The 18,063-nt window shown below is 44.1% G+C and overlaps 1 protein-coding gene across 1 annotated transcript in view; it reads left to right on the top strand.

Moving 5' to 3' along the window:
• LOC148443005 (A.superbus venom factor 1-like) overlaps positions 1–18,063 on the top strand; it is a 164,805-nt gene that overhangs the window by 12,143 nt on the left and 134,599 nt on the right. The window contains exons 2-3 of the mRNA XM_088463400.1: positions 2,936–3,122; positions 4,052–4,214. Of these exons, the coding sequence (XP_088319526.1) occupies positions 2,936–3,122; positions 4,052–4,214 (350 nt within the window). The remainder of the gene's footprint in view (positions 1–2,935; positions 3,123–4,051; positions 4,215–18,063) is intronic.

Here is an 18,063-nt window from a genome sequence, read left to right as displayed (position 1 = left end):
GCTGGCAGTGCTATAGCTGGAATACAGGTGAGGGATAGCAGTCAGTGCTGTGTGATGGCTGGCAGTGCTATAGCTGGAATGCAGATGAGGGATAGCAGTTAGTGCTGTGTGATGGCTGGCAGTGCCATAGCTGGAATGCAGGCGAGGGATAGCAGTCTGTGCTGTGTGACGGCTGGCAGTGCTATAGCTGGAATACAGGTGAGGGATAGCAGTCAGTGCTGTGTGATGGCTGGCAGTGCTATAGCTGGAATGTAGGTGAGGGATATCAGTCAGTGCTGTGTGATGGCTGGCAGTGTTATAGTTGGAGTGCAGATGAGGGGTAACAGATAGTGCTGTGTGATGGCTGGCAGTGCTATAGCTGGAATACAGGTGAGGGATAGCAGTCTGTGCTGTGTGACGGCTGGCAGTGCTATAGCTGGAATACAGGTGAGGGATAGCAGTCAGTGCTGTGTGATGGCTGGCAGTGCAAAAGCTGGAATGCAGATGAGGGGTAACAGATAGTGCTGTGTGATGGCTGGCAGTGCTATAGCTGGAATGCAGGTGAGGGATAGCAGTCAGTGCTGTGTGATGGCTGGCAGTGCTATAGCTGGAATGCAGGTAAGGGATAGCAGTCAGTGCTGTGTGATGACTGGCATTGCTATAGCTGGAATGAAGGTGAGGGATAGCAGTCTGTGCTGTGTGATGGCTGGCAGTGCTATAGCTGGAATGTAGGTGAGGGATAGCAGTCAGTGCTGTGTGATGCCTGGCAGTGCTATAGCTGGAATGTAGGTGAGGGATAGCAGTCAGTGCTGTGTGATGGCTGGCAGTGCTATAGCTGGAGGTTTACTGGGGTCTGGTACAACATCTGAACTGAGGCCCCTAAGCCTATATTCACCACCTCTATTGCTCCATTGCCCATTGTAAAATGTGGCATAATAAGCCTGAAGCTTAATTAGAATCAGGCCCACAGTGTACTATGAGAAAATGTAACACAATTTATAAATTAGATCAAAAGTAACAGTGTATATTGGATACATTAAATAAACATATACTTACCTTAGAAGATAATAGAAACATTCAGTCCAGTGATCCCCAGTACTGGAAAACAATGGTCATCTAACACTTGCATAGAAATCCTGGGAGAAGTAGCAACACCAGGAGGTCCCTTTGCCTTCACAGTAGCTTCTGACAGCTCTTCATAACAATTCTAGGCACTGCCATTCAGACCAGGTTTTTGCATTCACTCTCTTTTTTTTATAACCAACACCCTACTAACTAGTCCTAACTATTGTTCCTAATACAGTATAAAAGAAATGTTCAGCACAACCCTAAAATAAATAGACATTGAAACATTATAATTATTACTACACAAGTGTAATACTATAGTTTTATAACAGTGTTTCGCTGCTGTGCAAACTCTTGCATCTTGATATTACGTGGCTCGATGGTCAATAGGTTTGCATGTAGATTGCTCTGTACAATAATGATGTCTGTACCAAGAGAAGATCTTGTTTGTGGAACTGTGGGCCTGATTCAGAGCCGGACGCTATTTGCGGACGGTCGTTCCGAAAAAGGGGCTGGATATTTAAATTAAGCGCTCGCTCTTTGCGGTCTGTTGATGCCTCTTTGTCTGAACGAGTTAACGAAACATTTTTTGTAAAGACGCCCCTTGGCCGCTCGCATCAAACGTCATCTCCGCTATTTATTAGATTAATCGAGTACATGGAAAGGCGTATGAACTGCTCGCTATTCTTGTGGTAGCATTTTCCTACCGCAATCATGTGAGCAGTTCAGGCTAAAAGACAACCAAGTGACGTGGTCGATGACGCTGCTTTGTTAATTATGCACACCCTTAAAACGCCCGTCTTGACCGTTTGGCACGCCTGCGTTCGGATCTCCACTCCCCGTTTTCAAGCACCTTCCCCTATTACCACCCACAAACGCCTCATTCTGTCACTCAAATTAGCAGGCATTCGCTATTTTGCCAGAACATGATTTCCGACCGCACTGACTGGTTGGCGCATGCACATTACAACCCATATGCATGCGCAGATGTGCGAACATCGCTCGGAACGAACTAGCGGCCGCTTACGAGCGGCTCTGAATCAGGCCCTGTGTTTAATACAGCGCTTGAAAAAAACAAAAACCCTGGAATCTCCAACTACTGAGAAGACAACACAAAAAACTAATTGGCAAACGCAGGATTTCTAGAGAGGGGGTTTCCAAATGCTCGATTTTAGAGTGAGTGTGGCCAGTCCATGAAGAGGGTAGAATTATCACTTACCAACTTTAAAATGTGTCATACAAAGTGTATTGTGTGTCATAATTCCAGCATACAGGACCAGTGATCACAGTAACCCATTAGATGCGGCAGTAGGTCCATTCTTCCTGAATGTTTTTATTTTAGATGTGGGCACCATTCCAAGAACATGCAGCACTAGTAAAATTCTATTATATTACTATTTCTTTTATGGTAATGGTGTGGGATGGGGAGGGGGGTTTCCAGGCAGATGGAAACCCCCCTGTGTTTTCCTATGAAACTGGTGCATATTCTATGTAAAAATTAAATCCCCTCTCTGCATGATGTATGTGGATACAAATACCATCAAACAGCTTAAAACTTGATGAAGCCTTTCTTATAAATGTGTGTGTACATGGAGGAACTGTAGTACATACAGTAGGAAGTCCTGTGAGCATCTCATGCCTATTTTGAAGCCAGCATTCATCACTTATAGTATAGGATGTGCCAAGGGGAGAGCAGCTTTGTTTTCACAAACACATAAATAGTATACAAGATATTATATAAAATATATATTTCACACACCTGAGTATAATAATAAAATATATCTATACAATATTTATATCAAAATCTTCTATATGTGTATTTGCAAAAATAATTTGCAGAAAGTCTCCAAAAAAATGTCTACACTATCCTGATATAATCTCACCCTACCAGATGCTCCCTGATCACACCCAATGTGCTGCGCATGGACAGCGAAGAGACCGTCATAGTGGATGGACACGGCTCAGCGTTTGATGGTAACATCATAATCCAAGATTTCCCGCAGAAGAAGTACAAAATAGCTGAGGAAAAGATCGTTGTCAATAAGGATAATGGCTTCCTAGGAACTGTTAAATTGACGGTAACGTTCTAGCTCTGATTTATGAAGGGTCACGGGAGGAGAAATGTGTGGACCTTTTTTTGTAGTTATACACTGTAGGAAGAACATTTCCTATAGTTTATTATGTACTGGGATCTGTGAAATATATTATGTTTGGTTTGTTCTGATGCCAGTTCTTTATACAGAAACATGTGGACATTTATCCAAACTGGTGCCCTTGGAAAAGCTGCTGTATCACATAGAAAGTAATCAGATTTAATGCAACAATATACAGTATTTGCTATTGGCAACATCACATTTCCACACTGTGGAGAAGTTTTCAGAAATGTTCATCATTGTATCCTGTTTTAGAGGTCGTCAGCATGTAGCTTGTCTTTATTGAAAGCAAATAATTGCTCATAATAATAATAATAATAATTATTATTATTATTATTGCTATTATTATTATTATTATTATTATTACGTTTTATTTATATATTACTACCAAGTGTCAGTAACACCATATAAAGAACAATTGCAATGATACACAAACAAATAATAATAATAATAATAATAATAATACATCATACTTTAGGGAGTATGGTCTAGCAGTAGCCACTCCCCTTTTTGGGTATGGGCACCTGTGATTTCTCTACTATGCAATTACCAGCCCTAATTTCCCAAAGGTGCAGGTGCAAAGTAATACATTGAATACTCTGCACCTGTTATAGATACAGCAGTGTTCCTGGTTGCAGTGTAATATCTGTACTCTTCATTGCTGTGCAGTTCTTGTTCCTGACTGTCTCTTGATCTCTGCAAGGCCCTGACCATCACAATATTTATGGGCCCTTATCATGCAGCATCATGCTATTGGATGTTTTTGTGACAGAATATTCATATTTTTTTTACCCGGTCTATTATAAAATATATCTTACATTGCATTTACTTAATGCTATTTTTATGTTCTGTAGATCCCTTCAACAAATTTGAATAAAGACCCAAATAAACAACAGTTTGTCTATGTCACTGTGAGGTCCCCCAGCTGCAATCTGGAGAAAGTGGTCTTGGTATCCTTTCAGAGTGGACATGTTTTCATACAGACTGACAAACCCATTTACACTCCGGGGTCCACAGGTGAGGAGCTGCAGATATACAGTTTGATGACAAAGTGATGGGGAAACTAATGATGTTACACAGAGCCTAATTAATAGACATTAAGGGGCTGATGCGGAGCTCAATAGATGCCTGATGGCAGAGTGTACAGTATCTTGCATGATTTACTCTGGAGCTGAAAGTGGACGTACGCAGACGGAGCAAATGCAGAATTGTACACATTTCAAGCTTATCTACAGTTATGAGGTGTAATTAGGCTGTAATGAGGCCTAGCCACACCTTCCACAGTACCACCACCATACCCCCGATGCATGCAAAGCCACTTAGTAGACCATAGCAATGTGCAGCAGGATGAGCCCACTGCAACGGCTACAGCAACCTGTACACAGACTGTCCCCACGTCTCGGCGGCGCTGGGCTGGTGCATCAAAAGAGGTGTCACAACTCTGCATATGGGTGTAATATATTGCTTTTATGTGCACAAGGGGCCCGATTCATGTTTGTACGCAATGCCGATGTTCATGCAACTGGGCGATTATCGGCCGACTGCTCATGCATTTCATTCACACTGCACATGTGTCAAGGCACCTATACAATGTCGCTCTCAGTGAGAGATGTAATCGCAGAGTGATTGACAAAAGGGATCATTAAAAGGTGTCTAAGGGACGTGATTGAAAAAATGCAGGGACATCATGGTCCTTTTCGCGGCATCTATCTGCCATCAACTGTGATCGTGAATGCAGTTAAACATGGCGCCTCTGTCACTACTACCGCGGCCAGTCTATGTAGCTACAGGGCTACCCTAGTAGTCGATGTTCATTGTTCTTCCATATAGTCTGCGTATGAGTTTGTGATCGCTCCTCTGGGCGTCTAATTTATATTCTTCGTGGTAAAATTGACGATGGTACAAATTAAGCCACCTGTGCTCAACCATGGATACCTATAAAACCTGAACTGTTGGGGAGCCTTGAGGACCGTGTTTGGGAACCTCTGACTTAGTGCCAATTTCTAAAGGTAATTATATGGCTTAGATCTATAAAATAGCATCAGCATTGTGTGTGTGTGTCTGTAACCATGATTTACAAATTCATGCTTCCTACAAGATTTTTCCCGTGCTGCTCCCTACCTCTGGAACTCTGGGCATGATTCAGACCCGGTCGCGAGCGCTATGCGCTCGCAACCGGGTCGATGGTGGGCCAGTGCGCATGCGCACGACGGAGCCGGCTCCGTCGTGTGCATGCGTGAGACCCGGATAGCGACGGGCACTCCGTCGCTCCAAGTCTCACAACAAAGGGGGTGAGCTGTCAATGTTGAGTGACAGCTTGCCCCCTTTGGTGGGTGGGCCGGGGGAGTGGCTGCCCAAACAGAGGCGTTCCCGTGTGAATGCCTGCCATTTGGGGGCGGCCCCACTGACATTACGAGTGATGTCAGTGGGAGAGATTTCGACTCTGTTAGAGCCGAAATTTCTCTGGGGCTTGCGGCCACGAGACCCTACCATAAGGGTCTCGTCGCAAGCCCGATGGTTGCGATGGTCTTGACCATCGCGACCATCTTCCTGGCTGCTTGCTATAGCTGTGGGTGGTGACCCACAGCTATGCGAGCGGCCAGGAGGCTGTTCTAAAAAACCAGAAGGCTGGCCCTGATTCAGAGCGAGCGCTCTGTCAGAGCGTCCGGCTCTGAATCAGGGCCTCTATCCCTCTCCCCTTCAGATTTTTCACCTCTCTACAAATCTTCAAACAGGCTCTCAAGTCCCACTACTTCATCAAAGCCTTCCAGATCTCATCCTAACTCACTGCTAGATGCTCCTTCCTCCCTGTCTACCCAATCTGTGTCACGCCGATTTATCTGCCCCTCCCCATTGGAATGTAAGCTCTCACAAGCAGGGCCCTCTACACCCTTGTGCTTCTCCTTGCTTATACTTTCATCTACTCCTTACTCCCCACTAGGGCACCTAACACTTATGCCCTGTCAGGGCCGGCTCCAGGGTTCGGAGCACCCTGTGCCGGTCCTTGAAAAGCGCACTAACATCGCGCGCGGCGAAGCCACATGCGACCGATTTTGGGGGCGTGGCCTAATTAACATAGGCTTTGCCCCTGTGTGACGTTATTTGGAGGCGTGCCCACATGGCATGCCTCCAAATAACGTCAGGCTGTGGGTAAAGCCCAGCACTCCGTCACTGGCTGCACTTCCCCCAGCCCTCTCCCGTCAGTGAATGGTTGCCACGCGCATGCGCGCGGATCCATTCGCACTCTGGGGGTCCGGCACCGCCGCACTGCTGCGGCGGTGGGGGTACCCAACCTCCCAATTTGACCACCCGCGGGCCATTTCGGCCCGCGGGTGGAACAGTGGGACAGAACTGTCCCGCTGAAATCGGGATGCTGGGGAGGAGTGCCGCCCTCTATGGGTGGTACCCCTGTGCGACCGCTCAGGTCGAACACCCCAAGAGCCGTCCCCTGTGCCCTGTTGCTTATTTTTGTGTTATGATCACTAATGCAGCCATTTATATAAACCTTGTCCTTGTCCTGCATTGTATTGTACTGTAAGTCACTGATTTCTTGTTCACTTATTTGTTTATGTACCATGTAAGGCGCTGTGGAACACATGTGGTGCCATATAAATAAAAGATGATAATAATAATAATAATAATAATAATAATAATAATAATAATAATAATAATAATTTACACAGTATGCTAAAAGGATAGTTATTACAGGTCAGTGTTTCTGATCTTTGGTAATGCCTCTACCCAGGTCTTTTCTTGGACCGTAGAGCTTACCTCTTAGGGTTTGAGCTTGGGAAAAAAAAGTAAAGCAACCTATACAGATGGAACATAATAAAAAAAGTGATGACAAAAAGCAGAAAGGTAAAAATATGAAAAGTATTTTTTTTTCTAAATGCACTAAATAAAATAAAAATGTGTCAACATTTATGATGCATGGGAGGGGAGGACTGAATATGTCACTTTGTAGGGCACTTTGTTTTATCTATTAGTCTAAAATATACATTTTCTTCAGATAAGTTGTCAAAAATATGGTACAATAGACAGACTCACTAACTTACAATTATAAATGTAAAAATAAAGGATTGTTTTAAAGTAAGGTCATGAGCAAATAATTTGACCTGCGGTTGAATTGAGATGATAAAAATTTAGATATTAAATATGTAATTCATTAAGATTAGTCACAGTAGATGCTGTATGAGTGGCTTGATCATTGATATTGGAGGCCATACCCTGAGTTCCTGCACCTAGTATCGTACTTGACTACTCTCTCGGAATGGCCAGGAGGCTCCCAAAAATTGGGTGGCTCTCCTGGTTAGAGATACTTTTGCATAGAGCAAAAGAAAAAAGGACAAATATGCCTTTGTTGGGGCACTCTTACACAAGATACATATTGAAATCTGTTTTTTTCTTAATATTTATAATGTGTTGTAGTACAACGTGCTTCCTTCTGAATTCTGGACAACAATGCGAACTATCCTGCCGTCATAACTAGAATCCTTTGTCTATAGTAATATAAGGAGGTGAATATTTACTCACCTTAAATAGGAGTATACTATTTACGACCACCTAACCCTGATTGGATGAACTTTTTTTTCTTTTATACATATGTATGTTATGTGATTTGTACTCTACCCTTAGGGGAGAATTTCTTTTAAAGGTTCCATATTAAATGTTAAGTTTTATTCATATCAATAACATCACTATTTCTGATTTCAATATGTATCTTGTGTAAGAGTGCCCCAACAAAGGCATATTTGTCCTTTTTTCATTTGCTCTCTGCAAAAGTATCTCTAATGTGTTTAGCACAAATCCTATGGGCGCACCACCAACCTGGAGTCATCCAGGATTTTGATTAGGATAGACCATTATGTTGGTTTATGATGACCTATGAATTTTTTAAGAGCGATTACCAATAATATAATATATATCTCATTACTAGTGCGAACTCATACCTTGCTTGGCTCAGCTGGTTGCTGGGAAAAGTGGACAAGGCTCCCGGCTGCCAGTCTACACCTGGCACCCCCACACACACACCCATACACATACCAACACTCCACTGCACATACCACCACAGTAGGGGGGCGATGATGCAATTTCAGCTGAAACGCTTCATTGTGGCTCCACCCCCTGCTTCACAATGCTGGAGACCTCTGCATCATGTAGCGGGGACAGGACCATGATGGCCTGATCATTCGGCCATGCCCCCTGCTCCATCCTCAATGCCACATCATGTCCCCACCAGCCCCCCTTATGCCACACCATGCCCACCCGCTGTGACGACCTGGCTGACCCCTCCCGGCCAGATGGGGAAGCCAGAATGTTGGCAAATATGCCTAGCATGGGGCTGGTGCAAGTTATGGTGTTGTCTAAAGATGCACCAAGCAGGATCATTGGGTCTAAAGATGCACAAGATTAGCATCTCAGTCTTTGCACACTCAGACACACAAATGTACATTAGGGGAAGGGCTAGTACAAGTATTAGCATAAAGTTCCAGACTCGACTATGGCAAAATATGCTAAAGCAGTCGCAGCAGCACGAGACTCGGAATCAGCCCCTTAGGATCATGTGAAGTTTTCTAGATCTGTGGCCATTGATTATACTTGCAGATCAAATGATTAAACTAATAAGTATCTCGGAGAGTGCCCACAACATAGGAGTCAGAGGAAATCCTGGGATGTGTAGATCCACATAGGCTGGAGTGCCCACCCTTAACCCTTTATTTACTTTACTACCCATTTTAAAAAGATAATTTGATACAGTAACTTTCATTTTTTACATTAAATGTTATATCCAGGTGCATCAACTAAATGAAAGAAAACTCTTTTCCCCAACTAATTCATTCTATACCACGTCCATCATTTATTTTACAATATAGTAACTTTGAAATAGTTAAAAAAAATACTTATGTTTATAAAATTGTAATCACCTTTGCTATAGGTGTTTTTCCTGGTCTTATGCTTAGGCCAGAGGTTCCCAAACTTTTTTCAATCACAGCGCCCTAGAGTATCGGTATTGTTTTCACGGCATTGTTTTAGTAAAGTAATAAAGTAAACTGCTGACCTGTCACCCTTAGGCTCAGTTATGTGGTGTTGAACAGGTTTGCGCTTCTGTTTGTTTGCAAATTTACATTACATTGACCATAATTAATTTGAGTTAATGATGGACCACCAACCTGTGGCACCCCTGCAAGTGTCCTGAGGCACCCCAGAGTGCCAAGGCGCACAGTTTGGGAACCACTGGATTAGGCCATTTTGGGACTTTTAACTTATCGATTTTGAATTCCTTTTTATACATTCAGGTGAAAAGTCCTTTATTATCGCCACGAAAAAAAAGTGATAGAACGCATGAAAAATATCATTATTAATACATCTGCCACTGAGAATTTAATGAGGGTGCTGTCCAAAAAGAATAGTTTGATATAAGTCGTAGTGATATTGTATGTAAATTGTATTTCGCAGGGAAACATTCTGTTTCGCCAAGATGCAAATTTGTGTCTATGGAATCTCTATGTTCCACTACACAGAATGGCCATTCCACACTGTATTTTTAAATGACTTATCTTCCATAGATATTGCTGGGCTGACACTCTGTTGAGTCATTTGAATTCTGGGCAGAAGGAAAATGATAGCAGAGCAGCTAAGGACAGATTCCACCAGAAAACAAAATTCATCTTTAGTAATAGAGGAAAAGGCTTTAAAGTGACTTTATTACACTTTCTGGCATGTGAATAGACATCATTCTAGTGTAAACTAAGGCCCTCATTCAGAGCCGCACGTTAACAACAGTACGCTCGTTGCGTTCCGATGTTGACTAACCGCGCATGCGTCGGTGTTACACTGCGCATGTGCGTACGGCAGATTGCGAGCTTTTTTTCTCTCGTTCCTAAAATAGCGTACAGGAAGTGACATGTCAAATGTGATTGACAGAACAGGGCGTTTTTGGGTGTTGACGGGGGTGGAGATGAAAAAACGCAGGCGTGGCGTGGCGTTTTTGGGGCGTACATACATTAGCAGATGCGAACGTCAAATGTGTTCGGACCGTCTCATACGTCACTGGAACATCCGCTTTCCCTTCAAAATGCTCGCACAGCTTAGGGTCAGGATTACTCGACCACATTGGCGATGGCCTTCTCCTCCGTCCCGGGACTCAACGATGGTGCTGCGATTAATCGCGGCTGGTCAGTAAAGTAATTATTGTTGGATTGAAAACCGGCTTGGTATGTGTTTGGAAAGCAGTTTATTGGGATAGCACAAAAGCGTACGCAGGTGGAAATCAGAGCTGCTAATGTCATGATTACACAATCAATTAGCGTACATTTTTGGTGTTTTATTTTGGCCACAATTTGTTGGTTATGGCCTATTGTAACAATAATGTCATCATGTTTTAATTAGCTCCCCTTTTTTTTGGTTTACTGTGGAATTTGCATCGCTATGTGATTTTTTAAACGTTCCTTAAAGAGGCCTTTTTTTTTTTTTAAGAGGGTCAGTTTTTGCCTTTAGGGCCAGGATTAAATGTAACCCATTTGTACAATAATGTCACAATACAATGTCAGTTTTTGGTTTTAAATTTATTGTTTAAACACTAACAAATTGGCCTAATATTTTGTTGCCTTTTTTTTGTGGCAAAGATATTTGTTAAAAAAAAAAAAAAAAACATAACTGGTAACATAAACGTAAATACCAAAATTAAAAACATTTCACAAGAAAGGAGAGGGAAGTTTTGACCAGAAAGGAATATGAGCCAAGCACAGAAGGAGTGTGGGAAAAGTCGCCATTGCTGTCACCGTTTTCTCGCCCGTTTGGCTGGGTGAGGGTGGGCGCCAGACCGGGTCCGGGATGCCATCGGGCTGGCCTGTCCAGAGGCAGATGTTGTGGCCTCTGGACTAGGCACAGGGCTAGGCACATTTGGAGGATTGGCTGATGTTGTGCCAGAGGTGGAGGATCCGGATGTTCCGGCAGGAAGGGAGGTCGGCTCCACCATGTGCTGGCGAACGAGCTGCTCCAGGGCATCGGCGATGCGGATGTTGGCCCTGGTATTTTCCGCCAGGGCCTGAGCAATGGTCACGTTGGCCGCAGCATTTTGCTCCAGGGCCTCAGCCACCCGTAGCAGACTGGCGTCCATCCTCTGCAGAATCTCCGTATGGAAATCCGATTTAAAATTGAGTTCTGTGAGGAGGCCCACTGCCTGCGAGGGGGCACGCCCTGGACTGGCTTCTGCAGGGTCCTCAGCCGGATGTACTGGTTCCTCCCCTGCAGAGCCAGCAGAAATTCTGCGGCCAAGGCTCCCCTCTGGAGCAGACTCATCCGCCTCTGTCTCTGTTAGGAAAAATGCGAAAAGACTCACATTAGAATCTACATATTGGCACAATAGCATTTCAGAGTTGGTGACATCACAAGACTTACCTTGGCCAACATGAGGAGCCGCAAAGTCTGGCATGTCCGTATCCATGTTGGACACGCCAAACACCTCCACAGCCTGCACACACCCCTGTGCCAGCTCTTCTAAGTCTGTCAACTCCAATGACACAGGGGTGGGACCCCCACCTGTCCCCCTTGCATGCCTAGCCCTGTTGGCAAGTTTTTGCTTGAGACGATATTTGAAGTCTGCCCATCTGTGGAATGAAATTGGAACCATTATCCTTTTTTTTACAATGGGGTTTGTTTATAGGATGGGAAAGTGTTTACTTACCGCCGTTTGACATCCCGGGCTAGACGGACATAATCACCCACCCTATTGACAGCAACGGCGACCTCCTCCCACATTCTCCACTTCTGGCTTTGGCTCATATTCCTGGCTGCCTGGGGCAGGATGTCAACGCACTTCTGGATCAAAACCTCCATCTCCTTGCTTGTGAAATGTGGCTGCCTTTTTTTTTTGGCAGCTTTGGCGGGTTGACTGGGGCCAGCAGTCTCTTCCATGTCATCCTCCTCACCTATTTGGGTAAATATGCAGATTTAGCCACTTCACAACTTGCACAATATTCTGTTTTAAAAGAATCATTGAGACAAAATGCATGAAGGCCTTACCGCCGGAATTTTGGCCATTGTTTCCCTGGTCTGAAGCCATGTCTCTGCTTCCAGAATGAAATCAACCAGAAATTAAATGTGATTTCGTGACGTATTTATACATGCGTCCTTAGTTTGCGGCCGCATCATTGATTGTGCGTCCCTATGATTCATCCTTAATTTGTGCAGGAAAATAAACACTATTTATGGCTTGGTGTGTGTGGAGTCGAGGTTGCGTTGTTGGATTGTTGGCGGTTAAGTTGTTTGGATTTGGTTGTTTGCGGTTGGAGGATTTGGCGGTGTTTGTATTTTTTTGGGTTTGCTACAGTTGTTTTGGTTTTCCGTTCGCATTTTTTTGGTTTATTTTTTGCCATCGTTTCCTGATTTGGTAAGTTTTGTGCAGTCTAATTTGTGGCCAATTGGTGTCTACTTCTGGTTTTTTGTTTTATAATTTTTTTTTAACACTAATTTCATCTATTTTAGTTTGTTTTGGCTTTCGGACCCAAAGACCTTTTTGAGGGAAATCTTATATATTCGATTTTGGTAAGTCCATTATTTTTCTTGCATTTGCGAACTAATTAACGCATTTTTGACTGTTGGTGTAGTGACTTGCATTTGCGAACTAATTAACGCATTTTTGACTGTTGGTGTAGTGACTTGCATTTGCGAACTAATTAACGCATTTTTGACTGTTGGTGTAGTGACTTGCATTTGCGAACTAATTAACGCATTTTTGACTGTTGGTGTAGTGACTTGCATTTGCGAACTAATTAACGCATTTTTGACTGTTGGTGTAGTGACTTGCATTTGCGCAATAATTTACGCATTTTTCGAGGCTTATTCATCATGTAAACCAGTTTTGCTTTTCCCTTTTCCATTTTTGGGATCCATTTGACCCCTATTTGACGTACGGTGTGCAATGTCGTTTTCATCGATGGCCAAATGTGTGTTTCGCCTATTTTATGTGTTGGCTTGCACCAATTTGACAAACATAAAATCACCCTCTAAATTTTTGATGTCTCATTTTTGGCTTTTTTACAGTTTATACGTATCATGACAATACCCCGGCATGTAAGCAGCTATGGATGGTATCATAAAGCTAAGTTGTTTTATGTTACTTTTGGGGTGGCTCAAAAGCCTTACATTGTAAACTTTGAATTTCAGGTAGATCTGGGGCGAATTGTTCTGGCCCTGCTCCCGGAAGACGACCAACCTCAAACTCGTCCCAGGCGTAGGCATCGTAGGCATGCAAGGCCCCAGATATTTCGAACACGTGTCACCCTTTTTGGAATGCCCGATGATGAGGTTTTAAGACGCTACCGTCTACCTCCCAAAATCATCATAGACACTCTCTCATTAATAGAAAGTGATCTTGAGCGGCAAATTGACAGTCCAACAGCAATACCACCACTGACGCAATTTATGGCGGTGTTACATTTCTGTGCCTCAGGATCGTTTCAAACAACGGTGGGAATAGTGGCGGGCATCTCCCAATCCTCCTTTTCCCGGATCCTGAGGGCAGTGATGGAGGCACTTTTCAAGCACCTCCATCATTTTATTAAAATGCCTTTGGATATGGGTGCCCTTAGTGTGGCCAAGGCCAATTTTTACCAAATAGCTGGCTTCCCACACATCATAGGGGTTGTGGATGGTACTCACATACCACTTCAGCCTCCAGCACGGCTGGAGGCAATATTTAGAAACCGTAAACACTATCACTCCCTGAATGTAATGGTGGTATGTGATGCCTCCCTCCAGATCCTGTCCCTGAATGCTAAATTACCAGGAAGTGCTCATGACTCCTTCGTTATCCGGCAATCAGGGATATGGCAGAAATTAACCAACCTACAAGCTGGTGATGCGTGGCTTCTGGGTAAGTGGAGACCTTTAGTACATAACAATGTTAAGCTTGATACACAGTGTTCCTGATGTTGTCTATTTTTTTTCACAGGAGACAGTGGATACCCTTGCATGTCCTGGCTGCTCACTCCTTATTTGGCTCCCACACCAGGGCCGCAAAGTGCGTATAATTCCGCACTTACAGCCACCAGGCAAGTGGTGGAGCGCTGTATCGGCCTTTTAAAAGGCCGATTCAGATGCCTCCACCGCTCTCGTGGCGAGCTCATGTATGTGCCGGATATGGTGTCTAAAATTGTGGTCCTGTGTGGGATATTTCACAACATTGCCATAAGGAGTGGTGTCCCAATGCAGCCAGAGGATGCCTTACCTGAGGATGGCCCCCCCGAGGTTGGTCGGAGGTCAGTATGTGGGGGGGCCATACGCGATGATGTGGTGGCCAGATTTTTTAGGTAAGTTGTAACAAAACTACAGTGTTTATACCTAAAGTGTTTGTGTTTGTTTGCGAACATCTAATTTTGTGTTTTTTTCTCACCATCTTCTGTTTGTTCACATAATCTTTGGCACTCCAACGCTCACTACTTCCTGCTACCCTTACCAAACCTGGATCTGGTCCTTTTGGGCATATATTCTGGAACCCATATCGCAACGCCATGTTTGTGGAATCATGTTGGCATGGTCCTTCGTCAACCAGTTCTTGATTTTTTGTTTTTATTTAATTATTTCTTGGTATGTGTTGTATTTGAATTTATCACTGTGTTCTTTTTTTGGGAGTGACCACTTTGTTTTCTCTGTTATGTTGTGAATAAATGTTTGGAGAGTGAAATGGTCTTCCTTTTTTGGGACGTTAACAGCAAGTGTAACCAGGTTAACACAAGTTACATTTGACTAAGGGGTAATCCAGTACTGACGCCAGTTGAGCTAAACTGAAATATGTTTTCAGCTTCCCAACCCACACCAAAAGGAAGCCTGGCCCAACCTTGGGATTTGTAAGATTGGCCTAAGCAGCTTGCGCACCAACTAGGAACCTGAAAAATGTAGAAATATGTAATTGACACTACACCCAAAAAGGGAAATGACATTGTTACTGTTATGTGTTTCTTGTGTCTGTTTGACATACAAAGACAAAACACAATCTAACTTTTAAAAAAGGGAAATCCTTGCAGGAACAGTCTACTTATGTCATGCTAAACTATCTTGGTTTGGGATTTAAAAAATGAGCCAGAACGTATATTTGTCTGAATACATTTATTTTGAAACGTTAACAAAAATAAAAAAACTACTGGCGAAGGAGGCCAGACAGCCGGTCGAGGGCCACCAGAATGCCAATTACATGTTGGCGCATCTGGCCAACACAAGCCGCCACCTCTTGTCGACGCCTCTGTTCCTCTGTGGGTGAGAAAAGTGTGTGGGTTAATACAACAATAGGGAATCCACATTAAAAAAACAAAAACACAACGAAATCACTCCTAAACCTAAAAAAAAAAAAAAAAGGGGGTGCTGCCAAAAATACAAGGCCTATGTACAAATTCCCACAGGTGTGATATGTGTATGTTGAAATCACCAGGAAGAGGTAAAGGCAAACTGCAAAATCACCAAAAGTCAAGCCACAAAAACACGAAGAAAGGCACGACACATGATTACATACAAACAGTTTGTGCTTTAAAAAAAAACAAAATAAAAACATACCGGGAGCCAAAACGGGAGCTCCGGAAATGCCTCCATGATCCTCCTCGGAGGATCCGTCATTCCCCAAAGAATGGGGAGGAGTTATGATGGACTCCGGGGAGGGGGTAATTGGAAGAGGGGTGGGTGGAGGAGAGGGGGAAGTGGGACGGAGGGGAAGGAGGCCCGACATTTCCGGGAGAGGGTCTGGGAAGGATGGGGAGGAGTGGGGAATAGGGGAAAGATTTGGGGTGGAGTGTTGGCTGGGGGTTGGGGATAGTGGCCGGGAACGCCGTCTGGACGGACGGTGACGGCGGAGTCTTGGCTGTCCCCCTAAAATATGTCAAAGAAATTGCGGTTAGTTTATGGACAAATCCGGGGACCAAAACTAAAAAAAAAAAAAAAACCAAAAAATAAGCCAAATAGGAGTAGAATGAATAAATCAGAAATAGAGGGAAAACATGCACACGCAGATATGAGTACAAATAATAAATAGGACAGACAGGAAAACATGCACACGCAGTTTGCCCCACAAACACAAACATTAAAACCACAATACATAACACTTACTTTCCAGGATCTGCATGCGAAAGCATGCCAGCAAGCGGGGCGTTCGCCGTTGCAGGTCGGACCACCTGCCCTCCAGCTGCCCGATGTTGCGGCGTGAGCCGAAGGACCGCAGGCGGGACCGTGCCTCCGCATACGCGGAGCGCTTATGCCGGTTGGTGATGGGTTGAGGTTGTCTGGTGATCCGGCGATCCATGACCTCCGTAAGCACCAGCAGCTCGCGCCTGGTGAATGCGGAGGCTCTCATGATGGCAATGGTGTTTTTCTTAAAAATAATTTTTGATAAAGTGTGTAAAAATTTTCTGATTGGCTAATGTATTTTGGAAATTAACAGGAGCAATTTTATTGGTTAGTGTATGAGTCATGTGTTCGACAGGGCCAGAAATCTCTGGAGAGTTATGATAGGCTTGATGCAGTGACATGCGTAAGCAAATTTAAATAAAGAAATGAACCCAGGGAAATATGCGGGGATCCACAGCAATAGAACAATTGTTTAATTGTGGTTCACATGTTTTTTGAACAATAAAAGCGAATGTTTCATCCGTACGTATTCTGCGGGTAAACACAAACACGGACAAGAGTAAAGTTTCTTGCATTGTGTTGAAAAAAAACAAACAATTAAGCTAATTGATACATTGATTGGCATGATACGATTGAGGGAGGTAGGCAGAATAAAGGAGCAGGTAATCGACATCTGACAAGGCCACTTCCTGTTTATACTTGTGCGTGCGTTCCTTTCAAGCCATTTCGGGGATGTACGCTCGCTATTTCGTACGCTCGTTAGTTAGAGGAGGGGTCGTCAGAGATTAGGGAGGAATTTTAGATGCGAACGAAAATACGAGCGAGCCATTGAATTTAAATATTTTTGTACGTACGCCTAACGTACGTGCGCCCGCTTGCGAGTGGGTCTGAATGAGGGCCTAAATGCTCTACAATCCAAACACATTTCAACTCATGTTGCCCCTTGTACCCATCACTAAAACATTCATATTCAGCCATTTATTTAAACATTTACACTATTAAACTTTTAGAAAAATTGCAACATCAGTAATGTTTGGAAATGTGTGGCCTTAATTTACCTGTCTGCCAATACCCATCAATAATTTTCAAAGAAATCAAAGCAGTTTTAGAAACTCAACAGAAGCTCTTTGTGAAAGGTGCATTCGAACATTTTTGTAGTATACACAGGACAGATGACCACTCATAGAGGTCCTGATGTAGAATTAGATGGAAGTTTGCAAAGAACACCCTGTTATAGACTCTGCATCACAATACTTGCATACAGGTGTGTCATACACAGTGCCATCCCTACCTTTTTTGACACCCAGGAGCTCATTCAGAGTCGATCGTGAGTGCTGAGCACTCACGACCGACTCGATGTTGCCCCACAGCGCATGCGCACGACGGAGCCGGCCCCGTCGTACGCATGCGCGAGACCCGACTAACGACGGGTGATCCGTCGTTAGGGGTCTCGTAGCAGACGGGGCGAGCTGTCGATGTTGAGTGACAGCTCGCCCCGTTTGCTGGGCGGGCTGGGGGCGTGCCTGGCCAAACGGAGGCGTTCCAGTAGGAACGCTTGTCGTTTGGGGGCGGCCCCACTGACATCATCAGTGATGTCAGTGGGGAGCTTCCTGCTCGATCAGAGCAGGAAGCTCCCTGGGGCTTAAGGTTGACGAGACCCTACCTTAGGGTCTCATCGTAAGCCCCGATGGTCGCGATGGTCTTGATCGCGACCATCACCCTTGTCGGTCGTTAGAGCTGTGGGTGTTAACCC

Source organism: Taudactylus pleione, unplaced genomic scaffold, assembly GCF_031769625.1.
Source record: "Taudactylus pleione unplaced genomic scaffold, aTauple2 ptg001357l, whole genome shotgun sequence".
Classification (NCBI taxonomy): Eukaryota; Metazoa; Chordata; class Amphibia; order Anura; family Myobatrachidae; genus Taudactylus; species Taudactylus pleione.
The sequence above is the reverse complement of the archived record's forward strand: the minus strand, read 5'-3'. Positions and strand labels throughout refer to the sequence as shown.